Source organism: Oncorhynchus keta, chromosome 7, assembly GCF_023373465.1.
Source record: "Oncorhynchus keta strain PuntledgeMale-10-30-2019 chromosome 7, Oket_V2, whole genome shotgun sequence".
Taxonomy (NCBI): domain Eukaryota; kingdom Metazoa; phylum Chordata; class Actinopteri; order Salmoniformes; family Salmonidae; genus Oncorhynchus; species Oncorhynchus keta.
In genome coordinates this window covers 30,218,860-30,235,012 of record NC_068427.1, presented here as the reverse complement: position 1 = coordinate 30,235,012, position 16,153 = coordinate 30,218,860, and the positions used below count along the sequence as shown (strand labels likewise).

At 48.0% G+C, this 16,153-nt stretch overlaps 2 protein-coding genes across 4 annotated transcripts in view; both read right to left on the bottom strand.

The window, feature by feature from the left end:
- Window positions 1–16,153, bottom strand: part of LOC127931025 (uncharacterized) — a 254,429-nt gene that overhangs the window by 43,654 nt on the left and 194,622 nt on the right. The gene's annotated exons all lie outside the window — the stretch shown is intronic.
- The window catches only part of LOC118385842 (E3 ubiquitin-protein ligase SH3RF3-like), a 127,908-nt gene continuing 111,951 nt past the window's right edge, over window positions 197–16,153 (bottom strand). For all 3 annotated transcript variants that reach the window (XM_052522563.1, XM_052522564.1, XM_052522562.1), the window contains 6 exons: window positions 12,465–12,916; window positions 10,662–10,832; window positions 10,168–10,391; window positions 9,266–9,585; window positions 7,831–8,162; window positions 197–2,247 (listed from right to left, as the gene is read on the bottom strand). In XM_052522563.1, the coding sequence (XP_052378523.1) occupies window positions 2,079–2,247; window positions 7,831–8,162; window positions 9,266–9,585; window positions 10,168–10,391; window positions 10,662–10,832; window positions 12,465–12,916 (1,668 nt within the window). In that variant the 3' untranslated portion in view covers window positions 197–2,078. The remainder of the gene's footprint in view (window positions 2,248–7,830; window positions 8,163–9,265; window positions 9,586–10,167; window positions 10,392–10,661; window positions 10,833–12,464; window positions 12,917–16,153) is intronic.

Genomic DNA, 16,153 nt, shown 5'->3' with positions numbered 1-16,153 from the left:
CCACTCCTTTCACATCAATGACTGTGGGTGTGTGTGTATGTGTGTGTGTGTGTCTGTGTGTGTGTGTGGTTGTGTGTGTCGCGGCCTGATGGAAAGGTTCTAATCTCATCTGAATCTCTGGGTGTTCTCATCTGTCTGTTACCCAACTCAGGGATTACCCAGACTCCCCTGCATCTGCTACTCCATCAGAGACAGATGGTCTCTATATCTCTCTCTCTCACACACACACACACACACACACACACACACACACACACACACACACACACACACACACACACACACACACACACACACACACACACACACACACACACACACACACACACACACACACACACACACACACACACACACACACACACACACACACACACACACTTTAGGCTGAGACTGAGTGTGCTGTATGGATGTAGCCTGATCCCATCTGTATGTGTTGTAACCGACTCGTTCTGGCCTTCCCAACTCTGTGTGCTTCACTCTGACTTCCTGACCTGTAGACCTACTTCTGTTGGGGTACAGTTGTTGTGTGCTTAGTAAATGAGAGAGGAACTGTGTACTTAGCCAATTAGAGAGGACCACCGTTGTGTGCTTAACCAATGAAAGAGGAGTACTGTTGTGTGCTTAGCCAATGAAAGAGGCGGTTTGAAGTAGCTTGCCAGAAGTGGGGTATGTTAAAATTAAGAACATTTGGGACTGTTGATGTGCTTTCTTTCCCAATGTTGAGTTTCCACATGACTTGTATTACCAACTAATGGTCTATCTTACTCGCACACATTAATACAGACACGCATACACACACACCAACCAGAAAGAACAGGTATCAGGTTAGCCAAGGTCTTTAGGTGCTTCTGTAACCAGTACGGCATGTCTCTAGCCATACCAGACATTCATACGGACACTGATGTTTAAAACAAATACACACTGAAGCAATAGAAAAATACAGTGTGCCGCTTGTTGTGCCTTCAATAGTTGCTGGCGCCTCCTGATGATGTCAACATCACTAGTCATTGATGAGGTTGATGAAGGACCCCTGCCATAGCTGTCCTGTGTGGATAAAGGCCCCCACTCCTATGAGGCTGGTTGGAGCTGGAGTAGCCGTGTGTGCAGAGATGGGCAGTATTTCTGTGTATTTGAAATATGTATTTAAATGACTTCTGAGTATTTTGTAAATTGTATTACACTGGGCTGGACTACACTCCAATGTACAGTCTTTTGTAATAAGATACTTTCGAGAGCTGTAATTTGTATTTTCAAAATACAAAATACTTTTCTATACCATTTGTTTATAGCGGTTCACCATCCCCCTTTCACCCTGCATTGGTATCAGAAGACTGATGGCACTATGGTGTCATAAGAGTGTCTGCTAAACAAACTAAATATAAACGTGTATGTAATAATGGACAAGGATTATTCTGAGCTCCGCCATGAAACAAGGTTAAGTCTAGAAAGGATACAGCTTTTGTCAAAATGTACTTTTCATAGCAGGTTTAATAGAATTAACGTAGAAGGTTAAGAGAATTAGGTTAAGATATATCCCATCTAGACATGACCCTGAAACAAGGCCAATAATAATACCTAGTGTGCTTTGCAGTTCGTTTTGGTGTGTTCATTTTCACATATATACAGCATTTGAGTCATTTAGCAGACACTTATCCAGAGTGACTTACAGTCAGTACATTCAGCTAAGGTAGATAAACAACATCAGTCATAGCAAATTAAAAGTTTCTGTATCCGTCACTGAGTTTGAAAATGTATTTATGTATTTTAATATACAAAATACATGTATTTTAATGAAATATATTTGGGGCGGCAGGTAGCCTCGAGGTTAGAGCATTAGGCCAGTGTGTAATAGGACACATATAGGTGCCCCCCAAATTATTATAAAATACAAGTATTTTGTAGTTCATTTTGATACATTGATCTTTTGTAATTGTATTTTGTCATCTTTGCCCATCCCTGTGTGTGTGTGTGTGTGTGTGTGTGTGTGTGTGTGTGTGTGTGTGTGTGTGTGTGTGTGTGTGTGTGTGTGTGTGTGTGTGTGTGTGTGTGTGTGTGTGTGTGTGTAGCGGTCCTGTTCAGAAGATCTCTACGAAGCTGCCAGGGAAGAGGCCAGTACGTCCAGTCCTCTGCAGAGTTCCTTTGTACCAGCCATCTTCTCTCTTCTTATGAACAAACACCACGTCTCCCTGTCTCAGCTCGATCTCCGCCTCGCTCTGAGGGGGGTAAGGCACCACCACACGATACCTAGGGAGGGAGGGTTACAGATAATGACCCACTATGAGTTGAGTTGTCAACTAATATGAATTCAATGAAAAATCAACAAAACATTTCACCATGACATTGGATTTAGGTTAAAGGTTGGCAGAGATGGCCAGTATTTCTATTACATGTTTTTGAAATATGTATTTCAATTACTTCTGAGTATTTAGTCATTTGTATTACGCTGGGGTGAACTACACTGCAATATATTTGGTAACAAGATCCTGCTGTAATTTGTATTAACAAAATACTTTAAAAAATACTTTCACCCTATATTGGTATCAGAAGTCTGATGTCACCATCGTGTGATTAGAGCATCTGCTAAATGAACTAAACTCAGCAAAAAAAAAGAAATGTCCTCTCACTGTCAACTGTGTTTATTTTCAGGAAACTTAACATGTGTAAATATTTGTATGAACATAACAAGACTCAACAATTGAGACATAAACTGAACAAGTTCCACAGACATGTGACTAACAGAAATGGAATAATGTGTCCCTGAACAAAGGGGGGTCAAAATCAAAAGTAACAGTCAGTATCTGGTGTGGCCACCAGCTGCATTAAGTACTGCAGTGCATCTCCTCCTCATGGACTGCACCATATTTGCCAGTTCTTGCGATGTTCTTGAGATGTTACTCCACTCTTCCACCAAGGCACCTGCAAGTTTCCACACATTTCTAAGGGGAATGGCCCTAGCCCTCACCCTCCGATCCAACAGGTCCCAGACGTGCTCAATGGGATTGCGATCCGGGCTCTTCGCTGGTCATGGCAGAACACTGACATTCCTGTCTTGCATGAAATCATGCACAGAACGAGCTGGTGGCATTGTCATGTGGGAAGGGTACCACATGAGGGAGGAGGATGTCTTCCCTGTAACGCACAGTGTTGAGATTGCCTGCAATGACTACAAGCTCAGTCCGATGATGCTGTGACACACCGCCTCAGACCCTGACGGACCCTCCACCTCCAAATCGATCCCGCTCCAGAGTACAGGCTTCAGTGTAACGCTCATTCCTTCGATGATAAACACAAATCTGACCATCACCCCCGGTGAGACAAAACCGTGACTTGTCAGTGAAGAGCACTTTTTTCCAGCCCTGTCTGGTCCAGTGACGGTGTGTTTGTGCCAATAGGCGACTTTGTTGCCGGTGTTGTCTGGTGAGGACCTGCCTTACACTAAGCCTATAAGCCCTCAGTCCAGCCTCTCTCCGCCTATCGTATTTGGATACAGTGATCTTTAGGGTATTTTGTAGTTGTATTTAGAAATTGTAACTTGTAATTCATGCCCATCCTTGAAAGCTGGATGGAAAATCAGTTTTCCACATTGATTCAACGTCATCACATAAAAGTTTTTTTTGCTGAAATGACGTGGAAACACAGTTGATTTAACCAGTTCTTGACCAGTGGGGCTGCATTGTAACTCATATTCGAACACATGCACACCATAAACACACACACACACACACACACACACACACACACACACACACACACACACACACACACACACACACACACACACACACACACACACACACACACACACACACACACACACACACACACACACACACACACACACACACACACACACACACACACACACACACACACACACACACACACACACACACACTAGGAGGTGATATATGCTGCTACTCAGGTCATCATCATTCAGCAGTCTTATATATAAATGCTTCACACAGATTTATACGTGCTTGAAACAGTGTGTTTTAATGTTTGTGTGTGAGTGTCAGTGTGTGTGTGGGTTTGTGTGTGTGTGTGCGTGCATCTGTGTGACGCGGTTGCTCTCAGAGAAAAAAGAGGGCACTATTAGCTCTGACACACACCGATGGGGATAGGAGAAGGATGATGATCAGAAGCTCAGTTATTCCTGGTGCTGTAGTGGTGTAGTGTCGTAACATACAGCATATCTCGGGGGATGTTTGAGGGTGTGTGTATGAGAGTGTGTAGCCATAGCCGCGGGAAGTAGGTTGGGGTTGCTGCATTTTTTTCGCTGACGGGCAGACGGGGGCGGGGGAGAATGAAACCGTTTTGCCATCACTACAGACGGCTATATCGGTCCGTTAATACTGGACTAGTAAAGGCCCAGTGCACTGCTTTTGTGAAAAAATATATTTATTTATATATATTTTTATTCTGATTTGTCAGAACCCCTACTTCCCGCGCCTATGTGAGAAGTTACAGTGTGTGTTTACCTCTCTCTGGACAGGGTGTGTTTACCTCTCTCTGGACAGGGTGTGTGCTTACCTCTCTCTGGACAGGGTGTGCTTACCTCTCTCTGGACAGGGTGTTTACCTCTCTCTGGACAGGGTGTGTTTACCTCTCTCTGGACAGGGTGTGTTTACCTCTCTCTGGACAGGGTGTGTTTACCTCTCTCTGGACAGGGTGTGTTTACCTCTCTCTGGACAGGGTGTGTTTACCTCTCTCTGGACAGGGTGTGCTTACCTCTCTCTGGACAGGGTGTGTTTACCTCTCTCTGGACAGGGTGTGTTTACCTCTCTCTGGACAGGGTGTGTTTACCTCTCTCTGGACAGGGTGTGTTTACCTCTCTCTGGACAGGGTGTGTTTACCTCTCTCTGGACAGGGTGTGTGCTTACCTCTCTCTGGACAGGGTGTGTTTACCTCTCTCTGGACAGGGTGTGTGCTTACCTCTCTCTGGACAGGGTGTGCTTACCTCTCTCTGGACAGGGTGTTTACCTCTCTCTGGACAGGGTGTGTTTACCTCTCTCTGGACAGGGTGTGTTTACCTCTCTCTGGACAGGGTGTGTTTACCTCTCTCTGGACAGGGTGTGTTTACCTCTCTCTGGACAGGGTGTGTTTACCTCTCTCTGGACAGGGTGTGCTTACCTCTCTCTGGACAGGGTGTGTTTACCTCTCTCTGGACAGGGTGTGTTTACCTCTCTCTGGACAGGGTGTGTTTACCTCTCTCTGGACAGGGTGTGTTTACCTCTCTCTGGACAGGGTGTGTTTACCTCTCTGGACAGTGTGTGTTTACCTCTCTCTGGACAGGGTGTGTTTACCTCTCTCTGGACAGGGTGTGTTTACCTCTCTCTGGACAGGGTGTGTTTACCTCTCTGGACAGTGTGTGTTTACCTCTCTCTGGACAGGGTGTGTTTACCTCTCTCTGGACAGGGTGTGTTTACCTCTCTCTGGACAGGGTGTGTTTACCTCTCTCTGGACAGTGTGTGTTTACCTCTCTCTGGACAGGGTGTGTTTACCTCTCTCTGGACAGGGTGTGTTTACCTCTCTGGACAGTGTGTGTTTACCTCTCTCTGGACAGGGTGTGTTTACCTCTCTCTGGACAGGGTGTGTTTACCTCTCTCTGGACAGTGTGTGTTTACCTCTCTCTGGACAGTGTGTGTTTACCTCTCTCTGGACAGGGTGTGTTTACCTCTCTCTGGACAGGGTGTGTTTACCTCTCTCTGGACAGGGTGTGTGCTTACCTCTCTCTGGACAGGGTGTGTTTACCTCTCTCTGGACAGGGTGTGTGCTTACCTCTCTCTGGACAGGGTGTGTGCTTACCTCTCTCTGGACAGGGGGTGTGCTTACCTCTCTCTGGACAGGGTGTGTGTTTACCTCTCTGTGGACAGGGTGTGTGCTTACCTCTCTCTGGACAGGGTGTGTTTACCTCTCTCTGGACAGGGTGTGTGTTTACCTCTCTCTGGACAGGGTGTGTGTTTACCTCTCTCTGGACAGGGTGTGTGTTTACCTCTCTTTGGACAGGGTGTGTGTTTACCTCTCTCTGGACAGGGTGTGTGTTTACCTCTCTCTGGACAGGGTGTGTGTTTACCTCTCTTTGGACAGGGTGTGTGTTTACCTCTCTCTGGACAGGGTGTGTGTTTACCTCTCTCTGGACAGGGTGTGTGTTTACCTCTCTTTGGACAGGGTGTGTGCTTACCTCTCTCTGGACAGGGTGTGTTTACCTCTCTCTGGACAGGGGGTGTGCTTACCTCTCTTTGGACAGGGTGTGTGCTTACCTCTCTCTGGACAGGGTGTGTTTACCTCTCTCTGGACAGGGTGTGTGTTTACCTCTCTGTGGACAGGGTGTGTGTTTACCTCTCTCTGGACAGGGTGTGTGTTTACCTCTCTCTGGACAGGGGGTGTGCTTACCTCTCTCTGGAGAGGGTGTGTTTACCTCTCTCTGGACAGGGTGTGTTTACCTCTCTCTGGACAGGGTGTGTGCTTACCTCTCTCTGGACAGGGGGTGTGCTTACCTCTCTCTGGACAGGGGGTGTGCTTACCTCTCTCTGGAGAGGGGGTGTGCTTACCTCTCTCTGGACAGGGGGTGTGCTTACCTCTCTCTGGACAGGGGTGTGCTTACCTCTCTCTGGACAGGGTGTGTGCTTACCTCTCTCTGGACAGGGGGTGTGCTTACCTCTCTCTGGACAGGGTGTGTTTACCTCTCTCTGGACAGTGTGTGTTTACCTCTCTCTGGACAGGGTGTGTTTACCTCTCTCTGGACAGGGTGTGTGTTTACCTCTCTATGGACAGGGTGTGCTTACCTCTCTCTGGAGAGGGGGTGTGCTTACCTCTCTCTGGACAGTGTGTGTTTACCTCTCTCTGGACAGTGTGTGTTTACCTCTCTCTGGACAGGGTGTGTTTACCTCTCTCTGGACAGGGTGTGTGTTTACCTCTCTCTGGACAGGGTGTGTTTACCTCTCTCTGGACAGTGTGTGTTTACCTCTCTCTGGACAGGGTGTGTTTACCTCTCTCTGGACAGGGTGTGTGTTTACCTCTCTATGGACAGGGTGTGCTTACCTCTCTCTGGAGAGGGGGTGTGCTTACCTCTCTCTGGACAGTGTGTGTTTACCTCTCTCTGGAGAGGGGGTGTGTTTACCTCTCTCTGGACAGGGTGTGCTTACCTCTCTCTGGAGAGGGGGTGTGTTTACCTCTCTCTGGACAGGGTGTGTTTACCTCTCTCTGGACAGGGTGTGTGCTTACCTCTCTCTGGACAGGGTGTGTGCTTACCTCTCTCTGGACAGGGTGTGTGCTTACCTCTCTCTGGACAGGGGGTGTGTTTGACAGTGTGTAGTTACAGTGTGTGTTTACCTCTCTTTGGACAGGGTGTGTGTTTGACAGTGTGAGTAGTTACAGTGTGTGTATACCTCTCTCTGGACAGGGTGTGTTTACCTCTCTCTGGACAGGGGGTGTGCTTACCTCTCTCTGGACAGGATGTGTGTTTGACAGTGTGAGTAGTTACAGTGTGTGGTGGTCCTTCTGTGGCACAGTTGGTAGAGCATGGCGCTTGTAACGCCAGGGTAGTGGGTTCGATTCCCGGGACCACCCATACGTAGAATGTATGCACACATGACTGTAAGTCGCTTTGGATAAAAGCGTCTGCTAAATGGCATATATACCTCTCTCTGGACAGTGTGTGTTTACCTCTCTCTGGACAGGGGGTGTGTTTGACAGTGTGAGTAGTTACAGTGTGTGTATACCTCTCTCTGGACAGGGTGTGCTTACCTCTCTCTGGACAGGGGGTGTGTTTGACAGTGTGAGTAGTTACAGTGTGTGTATACCTCTCTCTGGACAGTGTGTGTTTACCTCTCTCTGGACAGTGGTTTGGGTTCAGGCCGGAGAGCTAGCAGTGCGTTCCCGGGGCGGGTCATCGGGGGCGACCGGGGGAAGTTGAGATCGAGGGATCCTGACTTCCTGTTCAGCAGCTCTAACCCCATTGCCCCCGCCATCTCACTCTCGATTGGACAAGACCCGGCACGCCCATGGGTATCCATTGGACAGGAGCCAGAGCGGGTGTGATGTGGGAGGACGGCACCCGACAGGGGGAGGGTTGGTGGGGAGGACGGGGGAGAATGAGATGCCTTTTTCTTGGCCGCGGCTCCAGAGAGAAGCTTTAGCAGACCTCCTTTCTTCTCCTTCTGTGGACACAGATAACAAGACAGAGAAGAGAATGGGGATGAAACTATTTGCAGTGTCTTCTACAGATGTACAGTTGTATTTTTCTGGCAGTATCCCTCCTGGTCTCAGAGACAGTTAACCAGCAGTATCTACCTGATGAAACAATGACTCTTCCAGTTGGCCAGTACAGTATCTTTTTGAGATCTGAGTGTAGTTCTCTAACCATCCACCAGAGAGCAGCACATATACAGCAGATAGTTTAGTCTCGATGTGTCAGGGGGAACTTTAGTCTCAGTGTGTGTGTGTGTGTGTGTTTGTGAGTTTGTGTGCATCTTTGGGGTTGAGATGTGAGTCAGAGCCAATTATCAGCGCATAATCAGCATGGAAGCATCTGTCTGACAGCACAGCAGGCCTCGTAACACACACACACACACACACACCACAAACCTCTAACTTAATCAGACAGCAAACTCCAACGCATAATAAGCCAATGCATGTGGGGAATTAAAATGGTTAGGAAAGCTAGGAGGTTAAATGCGATGAGACTAAATACTATAGTTAATCCATCACAGCTCGTAGTCAATGACTGTTTATCATGGTCCTTCCCTAGTCTATTTGTCCTATTGTCACCAACTGTCTTATCTAGTGTCTGTGTAGCCAGTCAACACCAGAGCAGATAGGCTCCTCTCTCTCAGACAACTCTACCATCCATCACTGTCACCATGGACCCAGCTTTAATACACCCATCAAGATGAAGAATAACACACAGAGACAGCCCTGTCACACTGATCGTCTGTTTGTCTGTCTGGCGTTGATTCTACACCATGTCCAGGTGCAAGCCACTTCCCCTCAACACCACTTCCCCTAGCTATGCTTTTAATATTCCCTGACTATATCCTCCTGACTATGGCATCATGTTGAGGGATTTTAAGGCAGTGTGATGTTGGAACCAGACTCTGCTGTGAGTTTAGATAAAGGGAGGTAGTGGTGAGGCGAGAGAGAGAGAGAGAGAGAGAGAGAGCAAGGAGAGAGAGAGAGAGAGAGCAAGGAGAGAGAGAGAGAGAGCAAGGAGAGAGAGAAGAGATGAGAAGCAAGATGAAGAGAGACACCCTAGGAGACTCACCTTATCTGGTTTTAAGGCGTTGCTGTGGGAGGGGCCAGGCGAGGACGGTTGGAAGGGATTGGTTGATTCTCCGTTGAGCAGGGCAGCACTGGCGTTGGGAGGGGTGAGGCAGGAGAGAGGGGAGGAAAGTGGGATGAGGGGCGAAGAGAGGCAGGAGAGAGGGCGTGAAGCAGGGGAGGAGAGGGGGGAAGGGCCGGGGGACACCATGGATATTGGGCGAGCAGATTGACCAGCGGAGCGCGACGGGGAAGATTTCTGAGGTCGGAGAGGAGAGACGGTGGGTGTGGGACGCTCTGGGCTGCTGGAGGGCGGGCTGTGGACTGAACACACACATTACACACTGTTACATACTATTACACAGCACACAGTAGTAATCTTACTGTTACAAGACACCATCTGCTTCCTGTTTGTGCTGTCATCATATTATATATATATATTTTATTGTCACACCAGATAGGTGCAGTGAAGTGTGTTATTTTGCAGGGTTAGCCACAGTGTTACGACGCCCATGGAGAAAATGAGTGTTAAGTGCCTTCTGATTTTTAACCTTGTCGGCTCAGGTATTCAAACCAGCGACCTTTGGGTTACGACCCCAACGCCCTAACCGCTAGGCTACCTGCCGCCCCAATACGACATCTGACTGCCAATGACACATGTGACCAAACTACCATAGCCTACCTATGGTCATACTTTATTTTGTAATGGATAACAGGTGTGTGTGTGTAAGACAAAGACAAAGAGAGAGGCTCCCAGGAGAAACTTTAAATACCATCACATGTTCTCCCTGACAGAGAGAGGGAAGGAAGGAGAGAGGCAAGGAGGGAGAGAGAGGCCAGATATAAGAGCTGGATCAAATGTAGGAAATGACAGATCTAGAACCTGAATAATCTCTGTGTACTCACCCAGTTGCATGGCAGAGCGGGTCTGGTTAACTGTTTGTTGTCCAAAGCGAAGGCAGTTCTTAAGCTGAGCAGCGGCAGACTGGGGGGAAGAGGGGGGAGGGGAGGGACGAGAGGAGGAGGGGCCGGCGGAGGAGGGGGAGGCTGCCTTACTACCCTGTCCCACCCCTCCCACCTCCTGCCCTGAGAGACAGGAGCTCTGAGAACCACCCACCGCAAACGGAGCTCTGCAGACAGAGCGAGAAAGAGAGAGAGCACGAGTGGGAGAAGGGGTTGGGAGAGTGGAGAGAGTCAATGGTTCCAGTCCTGTTAGAATAGTGACCAAGATACTATTGATATCCCCTATTATACTACCATCAACATGCTGCTTATCGTCCGCCTGTCACGCAAACAGAGTTATGTGTTTGAAAGGGTGTGTGTGAGAGGGAGAACAAGAGTATTTGCGTGAGAAAATGTGTGTGTGAGTGTGCGTGCATTCGTGCCTGTGCGTGTCTCACCGTGACACGGGTGTGACATAGTTTCCAGGGAAGACTCCGGAAGCAGCGGTCCGTAGAGAGGTCCCTTTAAACCAGCCATCCTGACACTTCTCTGTGACACGGTACATCTCTCCTTTCCTCAGCTCCAACTCATCTGCCTTCTGGGACTTATATGCATACAGGGCCAGGTAGCTGGGATACACAGAGACGTCGTTTAGGATCATTTGACTGAACAAATGACTGGTTCTGTTTTAATATGGACAAACAACTATGTAATAAAATGCAACCACATAAAAGGTGAGATTCTGTACATGCCTCATGTGCATTATTTGATCTCATATCCAATTTGCTGGAATAAAGAACAATATTTTGGGGGGCATTCACTGTCTAAATACTGTTGGAGGGTACGACTGAATATATGTTTGATATCTGAAAGTACATGTCTGAATTTAAGTCTGAATATACACTATATGGCCAAAAGTATGTGGACACCTGCTTGTCAAACATCTCATTCCAAAATCATGGCCATTAATATGGAGTTGATTCCCCTTTGCTGCTATAACAGTCTCCACTCTTCAGGGAAGGCTTTTCACTAGATGTTGGAACATTGCTGCGGGGACTTGCTTCCATTCAGCCAAAATAGCATTAGTGAGGTCAGGCACCTCTGTTAGGCAATTAGGCCTGGCTCACAGTCGGTGTTCCAATTCATCCCAAAGGTGTTCAATGGGGTTGAGGTCAGGGCTCTGTGCAGGCCAGTCAAGTTCTTCCACACCGATCTTGACAAACCACTTCTGTATGGACCTCACGTTGTGCATGGGGGCATCGTCATGCTAAAACAGGAAAGGGCTTTGCCCAAACTGTTGCCACAAAGTTGGAAGCACAGAATCATCTAGAATGTCATTGTATTCTGTAGCGTTAAGATTTCCCTTCACTGGAACTAAGGGTCCTAGCCCAAACCATGAAAAACAGCCCCAGACTATTATTTCTCCTCCACTACACTTTACAGTTGGCATTATGCATTTGGGCAGGTAGCGTTCTCTTGGTAACCACCAAACCCCGATTCGTCCGTCGGACTGCCAGATAGTGAAGCATGATTCATGATTTCAGAGAATGCGTTTCCACGGCTCCAGAGTCCAATGGCGGGAGGCTTTACACTGAAGCTTGGCATTGCGCATGGTGATCTTAGGCTTGTGTGCAGCTGCTCAACCATGGAAACACATTTCATGGTTGGTTGAGAGAATGCCAAGAGTGTGCAAAGCTGTCATCAACGCAAAGGGAGGCTACTTTGAAGAATCTCAAAAATAAAATATATTTTGATTTGTTTTACACTTGTTTGGTTACTACATGATTCCATATGTGTTATTTCATAGTTTTGATGTCTTCACTATTATTTTACAATGTAGAAAATAGTAAAAATAAAGAAAAATCCTTGAATGAGTAGGTGTGTCCTAACTTCTGACTGGTACTGTATGTCTGAAGAATAATAGGAGGGGAGAGTAAGCAGGTGTCCATGCACTGCCTCTGGGTTGCTATGGTAACTAGGGGACGTTTTCCCATAGCAACAGGGCAGGTTGCCGGTCGGAGATGGAAGTGTCCGACCTCATTAGCGGGACAACCCGCTCTGGATAGTGTGTGTTTGTGTGTGTGCATGCACGTCCAGGAAGATATGGTAGTAGATGCAGCACAATCTTTATATTCCACTCAGCTTCTGTTTCACCATAGACAGGACAGCAGCTCAGAGAAAACAGACAGCATTGCTATTCAACTCATTTACCTATAGATTTACCAGTTAGTAAACCATGCCTGTGTGATGAGTAAACTTACATGTTGAGTGGTAGTTGGACCTTGGCTTGAGCCAGCAGTTCTGAGGTGACTGAAGCCATTCTGGGAGGAACCAGAACTCCGACTGAGGAGGGAGCGGGACCGGGGGGAGAGTCCTGTATCCGTGCAGCAGCCCTGGGGTCAGAGGAGCTGATGAGGACAGGGTGGGAGATCTCCATGCTGTGTCTGTTGTTGAGCTGGGCTGTCCGCTGCGTCACACTCAGAGCTGTGAACGAGTGGCGCTTCTTAGCGTTTTTCTTCCCCTCTCCCCCTCTTTTCTCCTCCACTTGCCTCTGGAGGGCACCATTGCCACTTCCTGCAGAGGATGGGTCAGGGGAGGGGCCAAGGGAGCAGGGACCCAATGGGAGGCCGGGAGACTGGTCAAAGCTGGGGCCAGGGACGGGATTGGATGTCGGCTTGTCAATCTCCATCAACTGTTTGGCTGTTTCATTTAGCTAAAGTGGAGAGGAGATGAGAGGAAAGGAGACGAGAGGACAGGAGACGAGAGGAGACGAAAGGAGACGAGAGGAGAGGAAAGGATGAGATCCAAATCATTGAATTGAATTGCTTTAGACTGCTTTACTACACACTGCTGGCTCTCAGAGCACGCCTTCTGCTGTTGGCAGAACTTCAAACCAGACAAAAAAGATCACACACACCCCACACCCTGGGGAGAATCTACGTACTTAGTGAAAGAGGAGGAGGAGAGAACAACGTTTGTAATGCAGCTCATATCTGACAGGATGACAGTCGATCTTGTAGTCTGTTCTTGCTAGTCAGATAACCCCCACACACTGAATCTACCCAGCAACAACACTACTCACTCTCTCTCACAGACGGATGCTCAGTCTCACAGTCACAATCACAACACAGAGAGAGCAGATCCTCTCAGTCCACACACACACATTGTCACCATGTTGAACTCAGGGGAGGCTTTCTGCTACATTACATCAATATCACCTCCGCTGAAGACACACTCCTTTGTTGGAGAGGATTCCTTGGAGAGAATAGTGCGCGTGTGAGTATAGACTGTAGAGAGCAGGACAGAGTGGATCTGTCTCAGTGTGTGAGTATAGACTGTAGAGGGCAGGACAGAGTGGATCTGTCTCAGTGTGTGAGTATAGACTGTAGAGGGCAGGACAGAGTGGATCTGTCTCAGTGTGTAAGTATAGACTGTAGGGGCAGGACAGAGTGGATCTGTCTCAGTGTGTGAGTATAGACTGTAGGGGGCAGGACAGAGTGGATCTGTCTCAGTGTGTGAGTATAGACTGTAGGGGGCAGGACAGAGTGGATCTGTCTCAGTGTGTGAGTATAGACTGTAGAGAGCAGGACAGAGTGGATCTGTCTCAGTGTGTGAGTATAGACTGTAGAGGGCAGGACAGAGTGGATCTGTCTCAGTGTGTGAGTATAGACTGTAGAGGGCAGGACAGAGTGGATCTGTCTCAGTGTGTAAGTATAGACTGTAGGGGCAGGACAGAGTGGATCTGTCTCAGTGTGTGAGTATAGACTGTAGGGGGCAGGACAGAGTGGATCTGTCTCAGTGTGTGAGTATAGACTGTAGGGGGCAGGACAGAGTGGATCTGTCTCAGTGTGTAAGTATAGACTGTAGGGGCAGGACAGAGTGGATCTGTCTCAGTGTGTGAGTATAGACTGTAGGGGGCAGGACAGAGTGGATCTGTCTCAGTGTGTGAGTATAGACTGTAGGGGGCAGGACAGAGTGGATCTGTCTCAGTGTGTGAGTATAGACTGTAGAGGGCAGGACAGAGTGGATCTGTCTCAGTGTGTGAGTATAGACTGTAGAGGGCAGGACAGAGTGGATCTGTCTCAGTGTGTGAGTATAGACTGTAGAGAGCAGGACAGAGTGGATCTGTCTCAGTGTGTGAGTATAGACTGTAGAGAGCAGGACAGAGTGGATCTGTCTCAGCGTGTGAGTATAGACTGTAGAGAGCAGGACAGAGTGGATCTGTCTCAGTGTGTGAGTATAGACTGTAGAGAGCAGGACAGAGTGGATCTGTCTCAGTGTGTAAGTATAGACTGTAGAGAGCAGGACAGAGTGGATCTGTCTCAGTGTGTGAGTATAGACTGTAGAGGGCAGGACAGAGTGGATCTGTCTCAGTGTGTGAGTATAGACTGTAGAGAGCAGGACAGAGTGGATCTGACTCAGTGTGTAAGTATAGACTGTAGAGGGCAGGACAGAGTGGATCTGTCTCAGTGTGTGAGTATAGACTGTAGAGAGCAGGACAGAGTGGATCTGACTCAGTGTGTGAGTATAGACTGTAGAGAGCAGGACAGAGTGGATCTGTCTCAGTGTGTGAGTATAGACTGTAGAGAGCAGGACAGAGTGGATCTGTCTCAGTGTGTGAGTATAGACTGTAGAGAGCAGGACAGAGTGGATCTGACTCAGTGTGTGAGTATAGACTGTAGAGAGCAGGACAGAGTGGATCTGTCTCAGTGTGTGAGTATAGACTGTAGAGAGCAGGACAGAGTGGATCTGTCTCAGTGTGTGAGTATAGACTGTAGAGAGCAGGACAGAGTGGATCTGTCTCAGTGTGTGAGTATAGACTGTAGAGAGCAGGACAGAGTGGATCTGTCTCAGTGTGTGAGTATAGACTGTAGAGAGCAGGACAGAGTGGATCTGTCTCAGTGTGTGAGTATAGACTGTAGAGGGCAGGACAGAGTGGATCTGTCTCAGTGTGTGAGTATAGACTGTAGAGAGCAGGACAGAGTGGATCTGTCTCAGTGTGTGAGTATAGACTGTAGAGGGCAGGACAGAGTGGATCTGTCTCAGTGTGTGAGTATAGACTGTAGAGAGCAGGACAGAGTGGATCTGTCTCAGTGTGTGAGTATAGACTGTAGAGAGCAGGACAGAGTGGATCTGTCTCAGTGTGTGAGTATAGACTGTAGAGGGCAGGACAGAGTGGATCTGTCTCAGTGTGTGAGTATAGACTGTAGAGAGCAGGACAGAGTGGATCTGTCTCAGTGTGTAAGTATAGACTGTAGAGAGCAGGACAGAGTGGATCTGTCTCAGTGTGTAAGTATAGACTGTAGAGAGCAGGACAGAGTGGATCTGTCTCAGTGTGTGAGTATAGATTGTAGGGGGCAGGACAGAGTGGATCTGTCTCAGTGTGTGAGTATAGACTGTAGAGAGCAGGACAGAGTGGATCTGTCTCAGTGTGTAAGTATAGACTGTAGAGAGCAGGACAGAGTGGATCTGTCTCAGTGTGTAAGTATAGACTGTAGAGAGCAGGACAGAGTGGATCTGTCTCAGTGTGTGAGTATAGATTGTAGGGGGCAGGACAGAGTGGATCTGTCTCAGTGTGTGAGTATAGACTGTAGAGAGCAGGACAGAGTGGATCTGTCTCAGTGTGTGAGTATAGACTGTAGAGAGCAGGACAGAGTGGATCTGTCTCAGTGTGTAAGTATAGACTGTAGAGAGCAGGACAGAGTGGATCTGTCTCAGTGTGTGAGTATAGATTGTAGGGGGCAGGACAGAGTGGATCTGTCTCAGTGTGTGAGTATAGACTGTAGAGAGCAGGACAGAGTGGATCTGTCTCAGTGTGTGAGTATAGATTGTAGGGGGCAGGACAGAGTGGATCTGTCTCAGTGTGTGAGTATAGACTGTAGGGGGTAGGACAGAGTGGATCTGTCTCAGTGTGTGAGTATAGACTGTAGAGGGCAGGACAGAGTGGATC